The 21,342-nt window shown below is 33.6% G+C and overlaps 1 protein-coding gene across 8 annotated transcripts in view; it reads right to left on the reverse strand.

Moving 5' to 3' along the window:
- Positions 1–1,145: 1,145 nt before the first annotated feature.
- Positions 1,146–21,342, reverse strand: part of LOC131950636 (uncharacterized) — a 34,369-nt gene continuing 14,172 nt past the window's right edge. The window contains exons 1-9 of one of the 8 annotated variants that reach the window (XM_059312849.1): positions 15,908–15,981; positions 9,215–9,253; positions 8,841–9,013; positions 7,711–7,820; positions 7,336–7,392; positions 7,099–7,209; positions 6,004–6,171; positions 5,023–5,050; positions 1,146–3,092 (exon numbers count right to left, since the gene is read on the reverse strand). In XM_059312849.1, the coding sequence (XP_059168832.1) occupies positions 5,027–5,050; positions 6,004–6,171; positions 7,099–7,209; positions 7,336–7,392; positions 7,711–7,820; positions 8,841–9,006 (636 nt within the window). In that variant the 5' untranslated portion in view covers positions 9,007–9,013; positions 9,215–9,253; positions 15,908–15,981 and the 3' untranslated portion in view covers positions 1,146–3,092; positions 5,023–5,026. Of the gene's footprint in view, positions 3,093–5,022; positions 5,051–5,341; positions 5,364–6,003; positions 6,172–7,098; positions 7,210–7,335; positions 7,393–7,710; positions 7,821–8,840; positions 9,014–9,214; positions 9,254–10,062; positions 10,126–15,632; positions 15,652–15,907; positions 15,988–19,691; positions 19,711–21,342 lie in introns of those variants that run through there. The other 7 variants (XM_059312848.1, XM_059312847.1, XM_059312842.1 and 4 more) reach the window with 7 other exon arrangements.

Below are 21,342 nucleotides of genomic sequence, written 5' to 3' on the forward strand. Positions count from 1 at the left end.
TTATTGCTCTTTTTTCATATTTTTGGGGTGAGTGAACAACATTAGTTAATTAAATGGGGCCTTAGTTTCACATCAATAAATTAACCTTATGTAATGCAGTAACTCTTGCCAAACCAACTTACTGTCACAAGACTATCAGAATTTCATGTAAAGTGTATTAACACTTCTAGGCCAAGTTATTCAACTATTTTGTTAAATAGCTGCTTTTGAGAATGAATCCATAATTTACATTTATGTAAAGCTAAGATTTCAAATACTTTGAACATGATTGTAATATGAATAAGTCAAGGCACATGCTATCAGGGCGAGCTGGAAGATTATCATATGAAGTATAACTATTGGAACTTTGGATTTGTTTAATGGTGGATAACAAACAGTCTAGTTATATGTGCAAGATACATTGTACTTGAAAGATTGTTTGGGGCAGCATGTTGTAAAAACACTGTATTGAATTATTCTTGACCCAATTATTTCCACATACAAAAATTTTTATTTTGCAAGATAGATAATTTTAAAAATATTTAATGTTCATAATTACACATTTAAAATGTAAGAGAATGACGTTACACTACAGTAAGATGAAAGTATTACCTATGACAAGTGTTTTAGTTACGTAGGACAGTAGCACTGTTAAGCAATGTACATATACATTAAAGAAAAAATAATAGGCATGAAAGAAATATCTATTGAAAAAATCTGAACAGCTCATATTGAATATTTTAATAGATTTCAATACCAATAATGTTGCATAAATTCTTGACAGACATATTTTTAAAAGTGAAGTGTTTTCTTCTAGAAATTGTAGGAGAAATTCTGAGCCAAGAATTGGTAAACTAGGTAACAGTAAAAAGAAGAGTGTGACTAGTTTTTATTGGTTTAGCAAATTTTAAAGTTTCATATGCCAGATAAGGGTAACTAAATCCCAAATAAAATATTGATTCACATGAAGAGAAGCTACATTTGCAGTCTAAGACTGAAAAGGCTAACAAAAAACCAAATTTAAAAAATCAAGCTGAATTATTAAGCATGCACATTTAAAAAAAAAATTATACAAACTATCACAGAAAAACAAAAAAAAAAGATTTTTTGCAATTAAATTTCATAAAAAACTATGACATTATTTACAAATGTTTATAAAAATGATTTATAGTAATACAAATCAGTTTTAGACTAATGGGAATATATTTTTTTTAAATATTTACTTTTTTCCAGTTAACCGTATTAGCATTTAGAAACAAGCAAACTTATGTACATAGTGTATTAACGAAGAGTAAAAACCCTTGATCACGAGGCAAAAAATTTTTAAATCAAAATCACAGGTTTCATTTATAATTTGTAGTATTCAATTTTATTTTGACCATAACAATTTTATCTGACAGAGGTAAAAAAAAATGAAAAATTGAATCAGCCACTATTTCAGGTGGTACATAATGAAATGATCAGTTCAGATGAAACAGAACAAGATGACTGGTGGTGTTGATATTTGTGTTGACTGTAATTGTGAGCTACAAGAGCAAAATTTGTGTCAAAGTTTTGTTGTTAAAAGAACACATTTCAGTTTGGAGATAAAATTAATGCAAATTTTGAGCTCTGTGGTTGAAAAATAATAGCTAATTCAGTATTAATGATGTTAGATTAAAAATTCAAAAACATAATCAAGTACACACAAGAAAAACTTCTATAATATCAACAATTTTTAAAACACAACTAAGCTGTCATCTGTTTTATAATCATCAAAATTATATGTTCACAACAATTAAAACGAAAAATGTTATGAAACAATAGATTCTGATTATTTTTCTAGACATTTCATAAGACTGAACAATGAATTACCAAGTAAATTTAAAAAATTACATTCACAGCAAACAGTAATAAAACAAACAGCCCTTACAATAATTCAGCTCTGTATAGCTGTAGTCACATGATGTCTCATCATATTACTGGTATGTCCATAATACAAATATACCAAACTTTCAATTTAGACTAGCTATAACAATGTGGTATAGCAGCACTAATCCAAGGGTAAATAACTCTCTTAACTACATTTATTTGTAACGAGATACAGTGTTCCTCACTTATTTATAGTGTTCTGTTCCATTTTACAGTAAACCCTAGAATAGTGAATATCGGTAAAGTAAGGACATTATAGTAGTTATAACACTTATTAGCTAGAATTTTTTGCAGCAGACGAAACTTCCACTACTTCGGCTACAAACAGTTCTCTTTGTGCATGAATAAATACACCACTTACTTTAAATATAATATAGAGCTTTTTTCTATAAATGGAATTTATGATGTATAATTTCTTATAAAGCTAGTTTTTATATTTTTCATGTATCTTTTAAATTTAAAATACAAATTCATCAAATCTATAAATTGCTGTACATTAGGATTAGGTAGGTGCAACTATTTTTTTGGCACTATACCCCAGGATCTAGCAAATAAAAAATTCCTATATTTTCAATAGTATTTTTGAATGAACAGTCCACAGTACATAAAGTAATGAAGAAACACTGTATTCATAAGAAATTCAATACTATTTTATGGAAATTATTAAGGCTAGAAAGAAACACTGTATTTGTAATCACAATAAAACCAATATGGCATGGTTAAAAGATTAGTAATGAATACAACTAAGTATCTTTAAATCAAATTATTGACTGATTAGGTAGTCAAGGCTAATACATCATTAAATGTAGGAGCCCAAAATATATAGCTATAGCAATGTTTAATTGACTGCAAAAATGCTGAATTATTTAATTCTATATGCTTATTGCATAAATTAATAAATTATTATAATCAGAGTACTCTACAATGGAAGCATGTGTATAAAATTCAACAACTTTTGTATAACAATATATAATATTGTCATGTCAGAAATTTTGATACAGTACTTTTTACAATTTTAAACATATTTATGTTTAATAATATCAGGAATTATTCTGGTAAAATATAAAGATGGGATGTGTTCAACCACAGTAGATCCAAACATTTTAAAAAGCTCACTGACTTTAGTATTCAAGCTATATTGGTTCATTGTTGGAAATGAATTCTTCTCTTAAAGAGTCATCCAGCGACATCATGCGCCATCTCTGTTCAAATTGAAAAATAATAATTTTAAAGTTAGAAATAAATACCATCATGGACAAAAAAAGCAAAAACACTACAAAATCGAATTTTAGGCAGAAAATGACATATTGATTCCCCCTTTTTTTGAGTGGATTATTTCAATCTGATCTTAGTTCTAATACTGATTTATACACAAAAAAGTGTTTTATAATGATTCAACAAGTATTATATGGACATTTCTGACAGTGGCACAAGAATTCACTACTAGTGCAACTGTCTTTATAGTGTAGGCAATTTTTTAGAAATACAGATGGTAAAGTAAGGTACCCATGCAGACCTAAAAAAAGGTTTATAAGATTATGTGTCTGACCTATTCATAAGAAGGAATTGTGCAATCATCTTTATGCCAGGTACCCATCAGAACTGGCTGGACAGGGAATGGGCTATAGACTGGTCAAGTTAAAACTTGTAATCACAAATACAACTCAACTCTGCTGTCCCCGAAAATAAAGGGTTATCTAATTTATTATAAAATCTCAACATATAGGCCTAGTATATATTTATTTAATCAATAAACAATGTTGATATACTAAAAGTTACAAAGCAAATTATATGACAAGCAAATTTCAAGTGCTTGAAAAGGTTTAGGGCAAATATCTAACTAATTAATCAAGGCTATGAAAGTGAATTATAATATATGAACCAGCATTTAATCTGTTATCGTGTGGTAAGTCCTATTGCAAGAGTCTTTGTTCTAAAATTATTGTTACTAAGTGGTGAGGTGTATATATATTCATACAGTTAAACAATGTGTCCTAATGTGTCAGAACTATGAAGAAATTTTAAAAATCAAATATCTTACTTAACAAAAAATAAGCTTATATGAAATTAATGACTAAATTTTCAACTGGAGGGCAGGGATATATTGGCATAAAGATAATGAAGCAGAGGATATGACAAAAGCAAGTAAATATTTACATGAAAAGCCTTATATATAGTTTACTGAAGTATATATTTTATCCCTCATTTGACATTTTTGTTAAATTAAAGAAATACATTCATGCAACTAGTTAAAAAGATATGTAAAGAGTACTACACATCAGGTTTTGAGCAAGGAAGCTTGTATTACACACTAGGAGTAGAGTAAAAACTATGGTAGAACAGAAGCAAAATGAAAGTAAGCTAACTACATTTATTCTCAATATGCAGGTAAGGCAAGGCCAAGTAGACAATTTTTGCAGTTTCTACAAGTCTATGGAGTAGTCTATAGTTCTGAAATAACATTTTATTAGGAAATCTCATAACTCTAGAGCACAAAGTTTTTAAAAAATCTTGTGATTTAAACTAGTTGAGTTTACTATACAAAGCTTCATCATTAAACTATTTGTAAATTTCAGTCCATACTATTACGTCAAGTGAAATGATGAGGGCCATAGTCCTACTTACTTATTTGGCCCCTATCCTATCCTCAGTTCCTGATTTGCAGGATCCTCCCTAACTACACGAGGGACGGAGTGGTCTAGCGGTAGAGAGCTGGACTGCTAATCCATAAGTCTCGAGTTCGAATCTGGGTTCAAGTCAGAAGACTGTTCCTGAATCCACCCAACTCTGATGGGTACATAACTCATGTTAGGGAAAGTAAAGGCGGCTGGGCATAGTGCTGACCACACTATCCCTTACTATGCTGAGGTCATAGAAACAAGTGAACTCTACTTCACTTGCCCTATAGACCGTCAGGTAATTTTACCCCAACTACAAAGGCCAATTGCATATGTTTATTAAAGTTATATAACAGTTATTTCAAGCAAAGCACATGTAAATATACTATATTTGAAGAGTTTTCCATCTCCAATGTTAGTTGGACAATGACATTTTAAATAATATGGCACTGACAAATATAGGCTTACTATACTAAAATAAAATGTGCCCACATCTTTTTAAACCTTAACTCACCTGTTTATCTGAGGTGAATGACCTGATACTGGATTTATATTTTATAACATAAGTATCATAAAAAATATAATAGCAAGGGAGGTAATGTTTTAGGAAGTTTTTGACAGATGCTGGGGAAATTTTTTTGACAAAACGCAACTTTCTTTTAAACAGTTATACTGTGAGCATTTGCAGTATAACTTTTAAATTAGCAATAAACGTCATTAAGTTATATGTTTCACTATTCTCTTTTTAAAACCATCATTGTACTTAAAACAATCTAAAAATTTGAGGGGGTGGGGGAGGGTTTGAAGTGGATGGTAGGTTATATTTGAGCTACCTGAATCTTCTGCTTTATCAGACTGCAAACAAAATTAAATCCAAGTTGGTAGATGCTAGGTTTACAAAAAAAATGCTTTTTAAAAAGGGGTATTCTTTGCATGGTGCTCTAATTGACTTTTGTACAAATCACAGGGGTAGTATATCTTTCACCAGCAGTCCACACAATCTTGTTTCAATATTTTAACATGTCAAGTGCTATTAATTTCAATGTAATGTTATGTCAACAATCACTAAATCTATATCATTGTACATGCTAACGGGCTTGAAATAGCTCTAATTTTTTTAATGCTATATCTTTCACATAACACCCATTTCCTCATGTCTTTCACATGAATGTGTGCCAGAAAATTTATACTTATTAAAAAAGAAAATACTTAATTATTAAATAATTATCTCAACCTCTCTTTATATAAGCTAATAAGCTAATAAATTAAATTTTGTAATTAAAACTTGTTAATTGGATGCTATGTTAAACAAAATAAAAATAAAATTTCTAGCATATACAAGACAGCATTAACAGTTTTTAAATGAAAATTAATAATCACACAGATATAAAATATTTATATACAACAATCCACAAAAATTATTTTTGTCCAACTCAATGAGCATGTTATATAAATTATGACAACAACTTCAAAATAAAATACAAATGATAATTACCCGGTTATAACAACATCCACAACAAAACTGAACCCAGGGCAGCCACACAGGGGTTGGCCCGCAGCAAATGACACTGAAATACTGGACAAATCCAGTCACTGCGAATATCAGCCCTAGAATTGAGAACACTGTGACGAAGAAATGAACTTCTGCAATTCTGCTGCCAGGCTGGGGATGAAATATTTTTACAGTCAACTAAGAGGATACTTAATAAAACAAACCATTTACAGTCAACTAAGAGGATACTTAAACCAAAACTTTACTTATCTCAATGTCCCTTTGTTCATTTTAAAAAATATTTGTATGACTGGATTTAAAAAAAAAATGTGTAAGATGTCTAAAATCTAAATAACGACTTATGAAATAAATAATGACTGCCCCAGAGGCAAGCTTTTCCATTTTCCTATCCTGATCTTCTGACATGTACTATTGGAATTTTCCATTTTCTCATTCTCAGGCACATAAGTTTATATCAAACAATGGTAGGTAGTAAAGTTATCAAATGCAAAAAAATGGCTTTAACTATTCACTGCACTAATAATAAGTTACACATTTATAAATTAAAACCTCGATCAAATAATTTAAACCTGATCTGGAGTGACAGATTTAACAGCTGTTATTGTAAACACTGGTAGTCTGACTAACATTGAGTCCAAATGCAGGCGTTGACTAAAACATTTTTTTTTTTGCAGTCATATACTTCTATAGCACAATATTTTTAAAGCCATATCAGATTTACATACAAGGTAATATGATCTTTGGAATGTGGGAACTAATAGAAAAATATTATCCACGGCAGAAGGAACAGAGAGAAAGAGAGTTGTGTTAAAATACAAATCTTGTGTGCAGAGCAGTGTTTTTGCAGCCTACATATTTTTAAACCAAAACAAGTATATCATTTCTTATATTGAAAGACTTTGAAATAAAGAAAGGAGTGTTAAACTTTGCAAATTTATTGAACTGCAGTTGTTACCATTTAATTAAAAAGCCACTCATGAATGTGATTCTCTGAAGTTTTCAGTAAAAACGTATTTATAAATAGCTCTTAATGTTAGTTATCAACTAAATTTGTCTGTAAAAATACATTGTTATTACCTGATAATGGTCTACCGTTGTCCAGCCTTTGGCATAAGCAGTCACAAGAAATAGTGTAAGCCCAGCATACACAAGAAGACATAAAATTGTCAAGTTGAAAAACCTTACAACCTATAGGAAAAAAAAAGATGAAAATTTAAAAAACACTTCCAAAAATAGGTTATAGATTATCTTATTTCACGAGTAAATGATTTATGTGAAAATAAAAAAAAAAGACAAACAAAAAAAATTTCTTACTGTAGTATCTCTCCTGGACATAGTGGCCCTTATCACTGTACTACCCGTTAGAACCATCTGGAAATATAGCAAGTGTTTACAAGACAGCTGTAACAGAACTGAGTTGAGAAAAATAGTGAAAATATTGGGAGTTTACAGTAGTGAAACAATCTTAACTAATTCTCAAAATATCAAAAATAAATTAGAAAAGAAAGAAATTTAAATAAAAAAGCAGCTGACTAGCTGAAAAATTATTTAAGCCTTCATGATATTGACATGAATTATGTTCATTAAAAAAAACTATATATATATATTTATCTAACTCAACGTTAGAGGCTACCTTACTAAATTAGCATGTATACAGTACAGGTTTTGATTAAATTTTAACAAACTTACAGTAAGCCCTGCAAGTATGGAAACACCAAAACAATTTTCTTTTTCAAAGACAATGAGATTCTCAGAGCCACGACTCTCCAGTAATGGCAGAATGAATACTTCTGTCACACCTGAGTGAAAAGTCAACCAAGTTACAGTTATTTTATCAACCTTTCTTCTTCTTCTTCGTTCTTAATTTTAGTGTTGGAAGGGATCCCCCTGGTTACGCGCAATTGAGGCCATTGACTCTGATTTCAGCCTGCTTTTCTTTTTGGATTTGCTTCCATAGCCTTTGTCCAACTAAGAACAAACTACAAGGCAGCAGTTGTTAAATTTTGGAGTTGTCTCTCCTTGAAGAGTGGCTGTCCCCTGTTAGCGAGCCTCATCTGCCCAAGGGTTCAAAGTCGAGACTTTTTGGTTTGGCAACATTAAACTTTACCGACTCGACCATGCCGACCACTTTTTATCAACCTAGGTACAGTTATTTTATCAACCAAGGTACAGCACAGTTATTTTATCTATCAAGGGAGCACAGTTATTTTATCAATCAAGGTACAGTTATTTTATCTATCAAGGTACAGTTATTTCATCTATCTAGGTACAGTTATTTCATCAAATATTAACTCAAAATTTTTTTTTAAAAATTGGTTGGATGAAATTTTGATTTGATATTTTAAATTACCAATATATTTACAACAGTGATTTCAAAGTTATGATAAAAATTTACAAATTAATTTACATAGCAAATTACATAGTTTTGTTACATAGGAAAACATAAATAAAAATTTTGTCTAAATATATTGACTTTAAGAAATTTAACAACATTTATGTCAGTTTATAACAGTAACTTAATCAAATAGCCATTGAATATTTTCACTTTCCAATGCAAAAGCAACAAGGAGCTATTTAAACAACAAAAGCAATAATCATTTGCATAGCTGTTTATATGAGCTGCTTTCCTACAAACCAAACAACTCATGTATGACCAATGTCCTCTATATTAAGTATCTTAGCATAGCCACACATAGACCAATTATTACAAATTTATTTTTTAAAAAGCTCAAATCATTCACAATCAACAGTAAAGTTATAATAAATGCAACAGCGTTTAGCATACTTAACAAAAACCAAATATTTCACCATTGACTTACCTAGTATAGTTATAATAAACCCAGCTATGATCTCTACAACCCCAATGACTCGTGGCCACTTGGGACCTCTGGCGTACAGTTGTGAATAAACCAGCTCCGTTCTCGACAGCTCAACATCTTCATCATCCGACTCATTGTTGATAGGGGTCTCATAATGCACCATCATTTTCAGGCTACAATCAAAGACATTATGCCATTATAACTGGTGAAAACATGAAATGTACATTTAAAAAACCCTCATTCAATTTTATTTAGTGTTATAAAAGATTGCAGTTGTACTTTTCTTAATTTTAAAAATTAAATTAAAAAAAAATAATTTTTTTTACACCTCTTTAAGAGCAGTGAAGAAAAAAATTAACAACAATAATGCTAACCGTATATATCTGTTTCACAGCTCATGGGATGGTTGGTTTCTGTAAAAAATATGAATAATGCAATGAGTCTTCTTATCACAATATGTATTTTTATTGAGCAAAATAAAATGCATTAGCTCTTGCTATTTACCTTTCAAATATGCATTTTTCATAATGGCTTAAATAATTCATATATCAATATGCATTAAAACAAGTTGAAGGAACAAAACCGAAGTTAAAAAACTAGCTAGTGTAATGTAAATTTTGTTGGTTGACCTGCCAGATGGCAGCAGTGCCCCCCCCCCCCAAACAAAATAGAATTTATATAGTAAATATGTTCGTCCATCTCCACCCACGCCCCTGGAAATTCTAGTCCTTCCCCCCCTCCCCAAAAGTTTTAAGTGCTTCCCTGAAGAAAAAGGTCTGAAAGAAACACTGGGATGGTAGAAATTTCAAACTATATCTATAGAGAAATACTTTTTAGAAATGGATGGCATGTATTTTAATTAATAGGACCTGGTTGAATAAGAACAAGCTTAAGGTGAATAAAGATTACTATTAACATAGGCTAACATCAATATCAATAAAAGTAGGTATCAATGAAGGATGGATGTTGTGATATTAATATACCATGCTAGCTAAATCATTTAGTGAATGAGATTCAAATGTCATTTGAACTGGATATAAAACTCGAAGTAGATTACACGTTTGAAAAAAGGAGAAAAATAAAAGATGTACTGTTATTCAATAGTTGCGTTTGCAACCAAATTAGAACAAATATTGAGTTAATGTATTTGAATACATTTTACATTTCTAAGCATAGACTAAAACTTTTAAAAATTAATATTATTACTTAAAGTATGATTTACTTTAAATGATGGCTGTTTCCAGTAAGATAAAATTTATAACTACATTTCAAATGGTTCATTTATCATCAGATATTGCAATGTTTTTATTTTCCATTCATAATTAAGCTCAGAAGTTGCAGTGTCACATGATGTGACGAACAAGATAAAACTGAACTGATGCTTGATTAGAATGGAGACAAGATAACAACAACTGATACTAGCTTACACAAAGACAACTTCATGATTATTTTAAAAAGTGAAACTTTTAAAGGACTATTTTAAAACATATCTTAAGTAGGGCTATCCATCAAACTTTAAAGAAGTTTTTAAAAAATTTGTTGATTAGAGAATTATTTTTTAAGCAAACTTAACCTACACTACACTGACACATTGTTGAGTGCCCTCTTAACCCTTTCAGGACCACAAGAATTACAGGCATAATTTCAAATATCTGTGCATACATTTAGTAGTAAAATGACACGTAGATTTCAAAAATGTTAACGGTTTTCTGATATCTTAAATAGTTTTTGAGATACAACATGGGACATATGTGTCCCTACGGTCCTCAGAGGAAAATTATCGAAAATAGGTTATGTTGTGAGTTATGTCAATATGTTTATCCTAAAAGTGATCAAACGTGTGTTAGTTGTTCTGGTACATTAGAAATTGAAAATATCAGTATTGAGAACACATTTATGTCCTTTATGAGTGTATAGTCATATATGAATGGGGCATATGGAAGCAGTTACGTGATGTTATATAACATACACGAACATGGTAGATATAATACATATTGTCCGCTCTGTTCTCAATCTTTTTCTGTTGCACATTGTGCATAACTCCTGCGTTTTTCTTTCTTTGATTTATCAACCTCTGGTGGGGTTGAAGTGAAATTATTGCCTCTACGAACAGGTCTTGAGTTTATATTTATTTGATGTAATCCCTAAATGTGAGCTCTTGCTATCATTTGCCTATATCCAAGCTTGGTTTTGCATTGTAGCCAGCGTTGAATTCTTGTCAAATATAGGTATAAATGGCTTTTTGACTACAAATCATTATCTTGGCAACAAATTATCAATGTATGAAACATGGATTTGATTGCCTAAAATCATTAGAATGTTCATTTCAATCAACATCTACTGTCAATTTCCTATAACCATAGTCAATAACTTTTATTGGAAACTGTGTTTTCAGAAGCCTCTAGTTGAAAATAATATCTTGCTCCATTCTCCATTTTCAATTATCACAAAAACGTTTGGTTGTTCATGTTGTGGGCAAGTCTAGTTCTATTGATGAAAATGATATGTGTCAGCTTCGGGTCTAGGACATTACCACCCCTTCAAGTTCCCCTCCCCCCCCCCCCCCAATCGATGCTGAAGACCCCTGATCTTAACCCCAAACTCCAAGCCTATAGCTAACCCTAACAAAACCCCTAACTCCAACTCTAAATTTAACCCTAAAACTAGCCCTAACCCTAACCTAACCCTAGTCCTAACTTATCCATAACTGGACGAGGTGTAATTGCTCGGAGGCGGTAATATCGGGCGGGGCGATGTCGGAGGGGTAATTGTAACTATTAACACTTATCTGAGGGGAAAACTCTAGTGTACATCGTATATTTTTTGTGCGCGGTGTTCTAAAAGTCTCATACAAGGTAACATGTATTTTACGAAATGACAGCGAGCGCGGCATGTTCACAAATACTGCGCGGACCATGCAGATTTGAGGGAATATTAGTCACTAAAGCATGTGACATTGACGATGTATGCAATGCATGCAAAACAGAATGACTAGAATAAGGTGTAGGCCTTATCGTAGTAGTGACAATCTGCTCTGGGACTTGAACAAGTCGTTTGATTATAGCTTCTACACTTACTTTGTCGGCATATTTCTACAGAAAATTCACATCTTTTTCATAAAGAAGCAAGTTGTTTTCATCGTCTTTATTGTAAATAAACAGTATTTGCACAGCATTGTGTTCAGTTATAGTAAATAAAAGCGTTACAACTATTTGTATTCTAATGCCAAAACTCATGCTTAGCAACATTGTAAAAAAAGTTAGCTCCCTTCCGGACCGTAGGGACATATATGTCCCAAGCACAAAAAAATTACTTTAAAAAAAAACAAGCAAAGCTATTAGGAAAAACAAATATAAATATAATACCTAAATAGTAAACCTTTAAAAAACCGCCAGTAATTTCTTTCTGTTACAGTTAGTATTTTTTATATAAAAATGTAAACTGTAGCTTTGCGAGTGGTCTAAAAATGCAAAGTTCCCATAATTATGACAACAAAACTATCTCATATATACTGAAAGCAACTTTATTTATATTAAGTCTATCATGTAATAAATGTTTTAAAGCAAATTCAACAACTCTATGTTATTCCAATTTCATTTGGTGATAATTTGAAAATTTGGGACACCCGTGTCCCTTGGTCCTGAAAGGGTTAAGGGTTTAGGATTTTACTATCTAGTTTATGATTTGGATAGTTGAAATGCTACTTCTGTAATTGCTGGCAGGTTGTTATCAAAGTTAGTTTTTGCTGACATTGCTGTAGAAAGCTTAACGTTGTTACAAACCCCTTACAACTTACCAAAACCCCAAACTCATACAGCTAACTATCCAAATTGATGCCCTCCCCCCACCCATTCTACCCTTACTGTACATCTATGTGTGTTCCATAAATGTCTTCTAACACCTGTAGGTGGGATTCTTAAATTTGCATCTAGAGCTTTTCAATTAAAAAATAAGAACTTATTTTTTAATTGAAAAGCTTTTTTTAAATGTATATTTATTTGTTTGTGGAAAATCTTCTAACCTAAATTCAATCCTCTTTTATTGCAGGGTTTTAGATACATTGATCTTCAAAGGCAACACAACAATGCATTACTTTTAATCTAATATTAACTTAGCCATTAAAAATTTATTGAAAGATTACTTAATTCAATAACAAAAGAGGATCCAACAAGATAAAGTACTGATCAAGTTTTAAAGCAGATATTTTTAATTGTATGTTTTTTTCTAATTCATATAAATAAATTCGAAATAAATACATATAAAAGCATTGGTCACTATAATATGTAAGAGATTCCATGAGCAACCAATGCATTTATTAAAGAAAGCAAGTTATTTTTCAATAAAACTTCACAGAAGCATATTAAAATATCTTAGAAATGAATTTAGATAGCTAAAAGTCAACACAATCAACAAACAATAAAAAAAATAATGTATAGTATTGTATAGGCCTAGGTGTGGCGGATAATGGTAGTGTTTTATGACAATATTTGTACATAATTAACATGCCATGCTTTTTAAACTGACAGAGGGTAAGTATACCATGTTACAAAAACTGCAATCTTAACTAATTATTCATATTTTTACTTTAAAAATGATAAAAATAATCATCAATAAGGAAAGCGCAATGTATTATATTATTAGATATGACGCGACATGACTAATAAATCTAGCCAAATGATTGGATTTTAGTGCAGCACACATTTTCCCGTGCTTTGTTTTTGGCAAAAAGGTTATAATAAAATGGCATTATGGGGGGGGGGTGATATTTCTGACATAATGACCACAAGTATGGACGTGAGAAATATTCCCAGACTGTCATTTTTACTTTCTCGTATATACGAAGTATAGAGAAAGTCGTGTAATCGTGCAAAAAAAAAAATCGAGATTTTTACAAATCTTGACGTTTTACACCTCACTGATACGGAAAAACATAATTTTGCAATCTTGTCCGTATGTCTGTGTGTCTGTCTGTCTGTCTGTCCGTGTGTAAACACGATAACTTGAGTACCGTTACAGCTAGGTTGATGAAATTTCATATATAAGTATTTTATCAAAATCGTAGATCCGTATCAACTTTTGAGCGATTTCCGATTACCGGAAGTGGTACTTTTTCTACTTTGAATTTTTAAAAAGCCTATAACTTGAGTACTATTTCAGATAGATAAATGAAATTTCACATGTAAGTAAAAGATCTAATTCTCTACCTTCTGTTAAATTTTGAGTAATTTCCGTTGACCGGAAGTAGTAATTTACGCTACTTCCGATTTCTCAAAAAACTAATGCAAATTTTAAAAGTACTAATAATATTGCGCACTATTATGCGCTTTTTGATTTGGCGTTCACTTGGTGTGCAATTAATTTGTCTACGAGATTTTATTCTATTTTTAAAACTTTAAGTATTTAAAATGGATTAAAAATCATGTCTATAGCCCGAGTTCCCATCCCTTGTTATTTTATATAAGAATATTCGAGAAAGTTTAGGGGAGATCACTCCCGGTTTATTAGAAAGCTAAGACTCGGAACTGTTGTGGCATCATATGCTGGTTAACATACAAAGCGTAGTTTAGAAGTTATTTGAATGTAAGTTCATGTTAACACAAGACTAAACAGAGCTACTTTCACTAAAGTGCCGCTTGTGAGATAAAGAAATTAGGTCAAAAGTACATGTAACTATTCTTGATTAACAGACTTAATTAGTAGTATTTCTCGCTAACTTTGAGGCGTGGTCGGTTGCTAACAACAATATGGCGTCCGGACCGGACGCATGACTTCCGGCGATTTTTTGGCCAAATTCCAGAGACCTTCTACTAAATAAATTTAAAAATGTTTACCACGCGCAAAATGGCGGGATTTCCGTGTCTTAACAACAAACAATAGGTGGCAGGGTTAGATATGCCAGAAAAGCATTTTAAAATTTGGTTTGGAGAACGGAGGCTAAATTCAAAAGTTGGTTTCATTAAAATTAATAGAATTTGAAAAATATCAACTATATAAGTACAAAAATGATCATATAAGTAAAGCATTATTAAGTCTATCAGTCTATGTAAAAAGAAAGCAAATATTGTCGGCACTTTTTTTATAAGATCGGCTCTCATATCACAACCAATTTATTTTTATTTTTTAAAAACCACGTGACCGCTATTTGAGATCACTAGTGAGGAACTCTGGGTGCATGGCCACTTAAAAAGTCTAACCTGATTTGTGGTTTTCTTTACGTTCAAGCTTAAGAAGAGTTGTCATGGAGAGGTGTGTTGGCCATGGCAGTGAGTGTCAATAAATATTAAATTAAGTAATTTAGTTTAAAATGAACTAAAAACTTCAAAATTAGTGCCTAATGGATTAAATATGGATGTCTATTATTCAGTGGTCATGTTTATATTGAAAATTGCGTAAATTTTAGATTTAGTAAGAAAAACTATTAATTAGAAACATGCAATTCTTATTACTAAAATTGACGATGGCTTCAAAATCATTGGTTTTATCCCTCTACCCTTTAATGAAAAAGAAACCGCGCTAACATCTCGGTAAATAGCTTTGAGAGCTTGCGCCATGAGATAATATAAACAAGCCGTGAACTAACAGCCTAACTTAAATTGTCTTAAATTAATAGTAATAGTAATACCCTAGGCCCTAAATCTAACTATTAACTAAGTTAATTTTACTAATTGACTACCCGAAAAAAGCTTCTGCCCCCCCCCCCCCCCCCCCCCCAGTAGAAGAGTCACATCATTATCATAGTCTCAGAGTGCTGCTAGATCTAGATCTAGATCTCAAATTAAATAAGCACACTACCATGATTGGCATGATCTAGCAATCTATCCCTGCTAGATTCTAGACTAGTTGTCTACGTCTAGATCTACATTAGAACATACATTCATCATCATTCATGAATCATTCTGAATCAATGATTCAATCATCATCATCAAGCAGCTCAAGCATGATTCTCAATCGGTAGATTCTAATTGTAATTAATTGATAATACTAAACATAGTAAATAAATTATTATCACATAGATTCTAAATGAACAAACATTTTGTTATTATTGTGTTAACCATTCGCCTACGTACGCTTTTTTTTTTTCAAAATTAAAAAAAACCCATACAATTCGTCTCTACGTCTTAGATTCTTAGTTTCTGTTGTTGTTTGTTAGGTGATCCGAAATTTTAATTGCAAAAATTAAAATTCTGGAAGTTATTAACGATAAAATAAAAAATGTTATTAAATACTGTCTAGATCTAGAAAACAGTTATTATTATGTGCTACAATTTTATTTAGGCCTAGCCTATTTTAAATAAAATGTATAGATCTATACTATATTATCATCATCCTCTTCTCTCCATTGTATCAATTGCACTGCAATTTTGATTGGTGAGGGAGTTGTAGGCAGGAACTTAAAACTTTTCGGTGGAGGTGGGGACATACATTATCCGCGAGGAGGGGGAGGCTGTTGCAGGATAATATATATATTTTCTATAGGACGAAAAAAAAAATACCTTCTGTGGGTGGGGAGGTGGGCGAGTTTGATTTTTGGGGGGGGGGGGGGGGGATGGGCGCTGCCACGAAGAAACATTTGTAGCTGTAGGGCGAGATGTGACGTCATTTAAGTGTGTGTGAGGGTGCGGAGTCTGGCTGTAACTATGGTTGACGATAGACAGCGGGAGGTAAATATTTTAAAAAATCGTCGTTTATTGATATATGGGCCTACTAGAAATAAGAGGTCGTCCATAAATGACGTCACACTCGTAGGGGGGAGGTGGGGTCACACCATCTGAACCCCCCCCCCCTTCATCACACACCGTCACAAATTTACGAACCCCTGTGTGTGTGTGTGTTTTTATGGAAGTGTGTGTGCGCGTGTGCATGTACTTATAGGTACCGAGTCAGTCCATGCATATCTGGCTTGCGTATGTGTGTGTGTGTTTTTTGTATCAAATATTCACAATGTTGTAATTTAAGAACGTAAATAGTCTAAAACTCCAGTCTTATTTATATATTTTGCGTTGTCTTTTACTATTTATTTCGACAGACGACATGTTTGAATTCGAAGTTGACAATCACAGCCAATGGAAAGGTCAAAGTTCGCGGAAACACCCTCTTGAGAACAACTAACCTGACAAATATTGTGTTGTTTTATTTTTTTATTCAAGTTCCACTACTATAGTCACCATCTATCAACTGCTACAATAACGCTCCACAAACTGTTATAATAACGCGAATTCGACTGCAGTAGTATCAGAGTTTCTATCAGGTCTACACCCCCCCCCCTGAACGAAATAGAATGTATATAGGAAGTATATTTTTTTCCAGTGTCCGCCCGTCCCCCATAAAATTTATTCCCCTCCCCTTGAAAGTTTAGAGTGCTCCAAAATGGTGACGTCATTTATGAACGTCATTTTTACTTTCTCGTATATACGAAGTATAGAGAAAGTCTTGTATCGTGCAAAAAAAAAAAAAACAACTTTAAATATTTAAAATGGAGTTCCCATCCCCTGTTGTTTTATATAAGAACGAGCCGACCCGCGGCATATCATACGCCGCTATTTAGTTGTTTGTGAATTCGACAGTACCAATGCTGCCACTGAAAATATTTGCTTTAAAACACTAAACCCCCATTCCCCCCCCCCCCCCCCCCGTGAAAGCAGCCTCTTCTTAGTTACCTCCTCCAAGTTTAAAATAGTTACAAACTGAATTATCTGCCCCTAATAGCCGTCACCAAACCATGCTCTACGATTGTTTTGTGAATATTTAGCGTGAACTACAACTCACCTGACCATTTGAGTGGGGTGGGGTGGGGGTGGTAGCGATAGAGAGGAAGAGAGGGGACTGCAAGGCGCGCGCTTGCAGCTTGTTTTCTAATGGCTCCCAGAAGAGAATTATATATATAGATATTCGAGAAAGTTTAGGGGAGATCACTCCCGGTTTATTGACAAAAGCAATCATAATATTCAACTAAGTTATAATAATCATATGAACTTTGTAGCTTGCTTCGCTATGATATATTCATAATTCTAAGTATAGTGATTTAACAAGACAAATAGGTTTAAAGTATCTTCACTTAATGTGGGCCTATAGTTAAGTGACTAGTAGCAAATAAAGACTTCATGGTGGTAGGCTCAAAACTCAATAACAAAAGGCTTTCGATTACAAAACTAAATAATTCGGGAGTGATCTCCCCTTAACTTTCTCGAATATTCTTATACTAGCCATCGGTACCCGTTTCACGTGAATTATAGGCCTATATATTTTAAAATGTTGTACTTGTTTGAGAAAAGAAAATTATAAAATAGTTATTGGTCAAAACGCAATGTGCTTTACTACACCTTGAACGATATTAGTGACGAAGCAAGAAATAACTAATTAGCTAAAAATCCGACACATTTAACATAACACAGGCACACACTGATTAAGTGACTTAAATGATTCCGTTAAAAACTCGACTATTCAATTGTATTCTTCGTGTTTTTAAAGTGATTTATTTTTATTAGGTTTTTATGTATGGATCTATAGATTTAAATGGTAACCATACCATATTAAATGCACTCGTTGACTAAGAGACTTAAAATCAAGCGATTTAAAACATTTCGTTAAAAACCCGGCTGTTTAAAGGCAGTTATGTTGTTTTTGTCTTTTAAAATAAAAATATATTATGAGAATAGATTCTAGAGTAGATTCTAGTCTAAATCTAGATCTTAGCGTCTACGTCTAGTTATTCCGTAGATCTAGTCTAGATCTAAAATCTCCAGATCTAGAATTCAAATAGATAAATTAAATTTTATACGTTCATTTCTTTATATTCTAAAATCGGAAGATGTCGCCATGAGTTTTGTGTAAACATTTGGCGAGTGACGTCATTGTTTTATGCGTTATTTTTCACAACTATAAACACTTTTCCTGTTGCATAATTAAAACTGTTTTTCTACATTCGAATATGCCTTTATTTTTTATTTTGCTTCTTTAACTAAAATTGTGGTTATACATTTAAAACATCTACCATATTATTTTCAACAAAAATTCGTATCAAGTTCTCCATGTATCGCTGCCGATTCTGACGTGATGTCCGGCGAAAAATATTTTGCGGACAGAGAGAGAGAAGTGCGCACATGGTCTTTTATATATTAGGATAAAATAACAGGGGATGGAAACTCGGGCTATAGACATGATTTTTAATCCATTTTAAATACTTAAAGTTTTAAAAATAGAATAAAATCTCGTAGACAAAAGAATAGCACACCAAGTGAACGCCAAATAAAAAAGTGCATAATAGTGCGCAATATTATTAGTACTTTAAAAATTTACATTAGTTTTTTGAGAAATCGGAAGTAGCGTAAATTACTACTTCCGGTCAACGGAAATTACTTAAAATTTAACAGAAGGTAGAGAATTAGATCTTTTTCTTACATGTGAAATTTCATTTATCTATCTGAAATAGTACTCAGGTTATAGACTTTTGAAAAATTCAAAGTAGGAAAAGTACCACTTCCGGTTATCGGAAATCGCTCAAAAGTTGATACGGATCTATGATTTTGATAAAATACTTTTATATGAAATTTCATCAACCTAGCTGTAACGGTACTCAAGTTATCGTGTTTACACACGGACACACAGACAGACAGACAGACACACAGACATACGGACAAGATTGCAAAATTATATTTTTCCGTATCAGTGAGGCGTAAAACGTCGAGATTTGTAAAAATCTCGATTTTTTTTTTTTTGCACGATTACAAGACTTTCTCTATACTTTGTATATAGGTCTACGAGAAAGTAAAAAGATGTTGCTTCTTCTAGTTTTTACCCGTCTTTTGATACTTCTGTAACTATAAGGGAACGAACTATGTTTGTCTTACGTACACATTTTTGTAGAGTAGTTTCCCCTGAGCAGATCTCTTTGTGCTTGCAGGCTTACTAGACCACGTAGGAAAAAAACAACTTTTTATTGACATTTTTACTTTCTCGTATATATATATAGCCCGAGTTCCCCTCCCCTGTTATTTTATATAAGAAGATTCGAGAAAGTTTAGGGGAGATCACTCCCGGTTTATTTATAATGCAAATAAGTGACTTCACGCCATCTGAACCCCCCCTCCCCCTCATCACACACCGTCACAAAAATACGGACCCCCCTCCCCCCTACGAGTGTGACGTCATTTATGGACGACCCCTTAGGTCCCAATGGGACAAAATACCAGATTTAATGATGAAGTAGCCTAATTGTTTGATTAAAATTATTACTCTATTTTTAATTTTCCTGACGCCCATACTGTCAAGGTAACAAAATGTACTCACGGAAGTAAGTTTGTGTCGCTAACATCCCACAAACTGACTGAACTTTCCATCGATAGAAGCACACACCATCGCTGTTTCTATTTTAGATTGGTAGGTCGGCTGTACATTTATTACAGCTGCTCTCTTTAGTGACTATGTTATTAACGTGCTATAGGATAGGATGTCCTGCTTTAAAATTGTGTTGGTTGCCCTAGGTTTGTGGTGGCTGTGTTGTTGGCCCTAGGTTTGTGGCGGCCCTAGGTTTGTGGCTGTAGGTTTATGTTGGCCCTAGGTTTGTGGCGGCCCTAGGTTTGTGGCGGCCCTAGGTTTGTGGCGGCCCTAGGTTTGTGGTAGCCCTAGGTTTGTGGCGGCCCTAGGTTTGTGGCGGCCCTAGGTTTGTGGCGGCCCTAGGTTTGTGGCGGCCCTAGGTTTGTGGTAGCCCTAGGTTTGTGGTGGCCCTAGGTTTGTGGTGGCTGTGTTGGTGGCCCTAGGTTTGTGGTGGCTGTGTTGTTGGCCCTAGGTTTATGGTGGCCCTAGGTTTGTGGTGGCCCTAGGTTTGTGGTAGCCCTAGGTTTGTGGTGGCCCTAGGTTTGTGGTAGCCCTAGGTTTGTGGCGGCCCTAGGTTTGTGGCGGCCCTAGGTTTGTGGCGGCCCTAGGTTTGTGTTGGCCCTCGGTTTGTGGTGGCTGTGTTGTTGGCCCTAGGTTTGTGGTGGCCCTAGGTTTGTGGCGGCCCTAGGTTTGTGGTGGCCCTAGGTTTGTGGTGGCTGTGTTGGTGGCCCTAGGTTTGTGGCGGCCCTAGGTTTGTGGCGGCCCTAGGTTTGTGGTGGCCCTATGTTTGTGGTGGCCCTATGTTTGTGGCGGCCCTAGGTTTGTGGTGGCCCTAGGTTTGTGGTAGCCCTAGGTTTGTGGTGGCCCTAGGTTTGTGGCGGCCCTAGGTTTGTGGCGGCCCTAGGTTTGTGGTGGCCGTACGTTTGTGGTGGCCCTAGGTTTGTGGCGGCCCTAGGTTTGTGGTAGCCCTAGGTTTGTGGCGGCCCTAGGTTTGTGGCGGCCCTATGTTTGTGGCGGCCCTAGGTTTGTGGCGGCCCTAGGTTTGTGGCTGTAGGTTTGTGGCGGCCCTAGGTTTGTGGCGGCCCTAGGTTTGTGGCTGTAGGTTTATGTTGGCCCTAGGTTTGTGGTGGCTGTGTTGTTGGCCCTAGGTTTGTGGCGGCCTTAGGTTTGTGGCGGCCCTAGGTTTGTG

Source organism: Physella acuta, unplaced genomic scaffold (assembly GCF_028476545.2).
Source record: "Physella acuta isolate Inbredline_101_S28 unplaced genomic scaffold, ASM2847654v3 ptg000774l, whole genome shotgun sequence".
Lineage (NCBI taxonomy): Eukaryota > Metazoa > Mollusca > Gastropoda > Physidae > Physella > Physella acuta.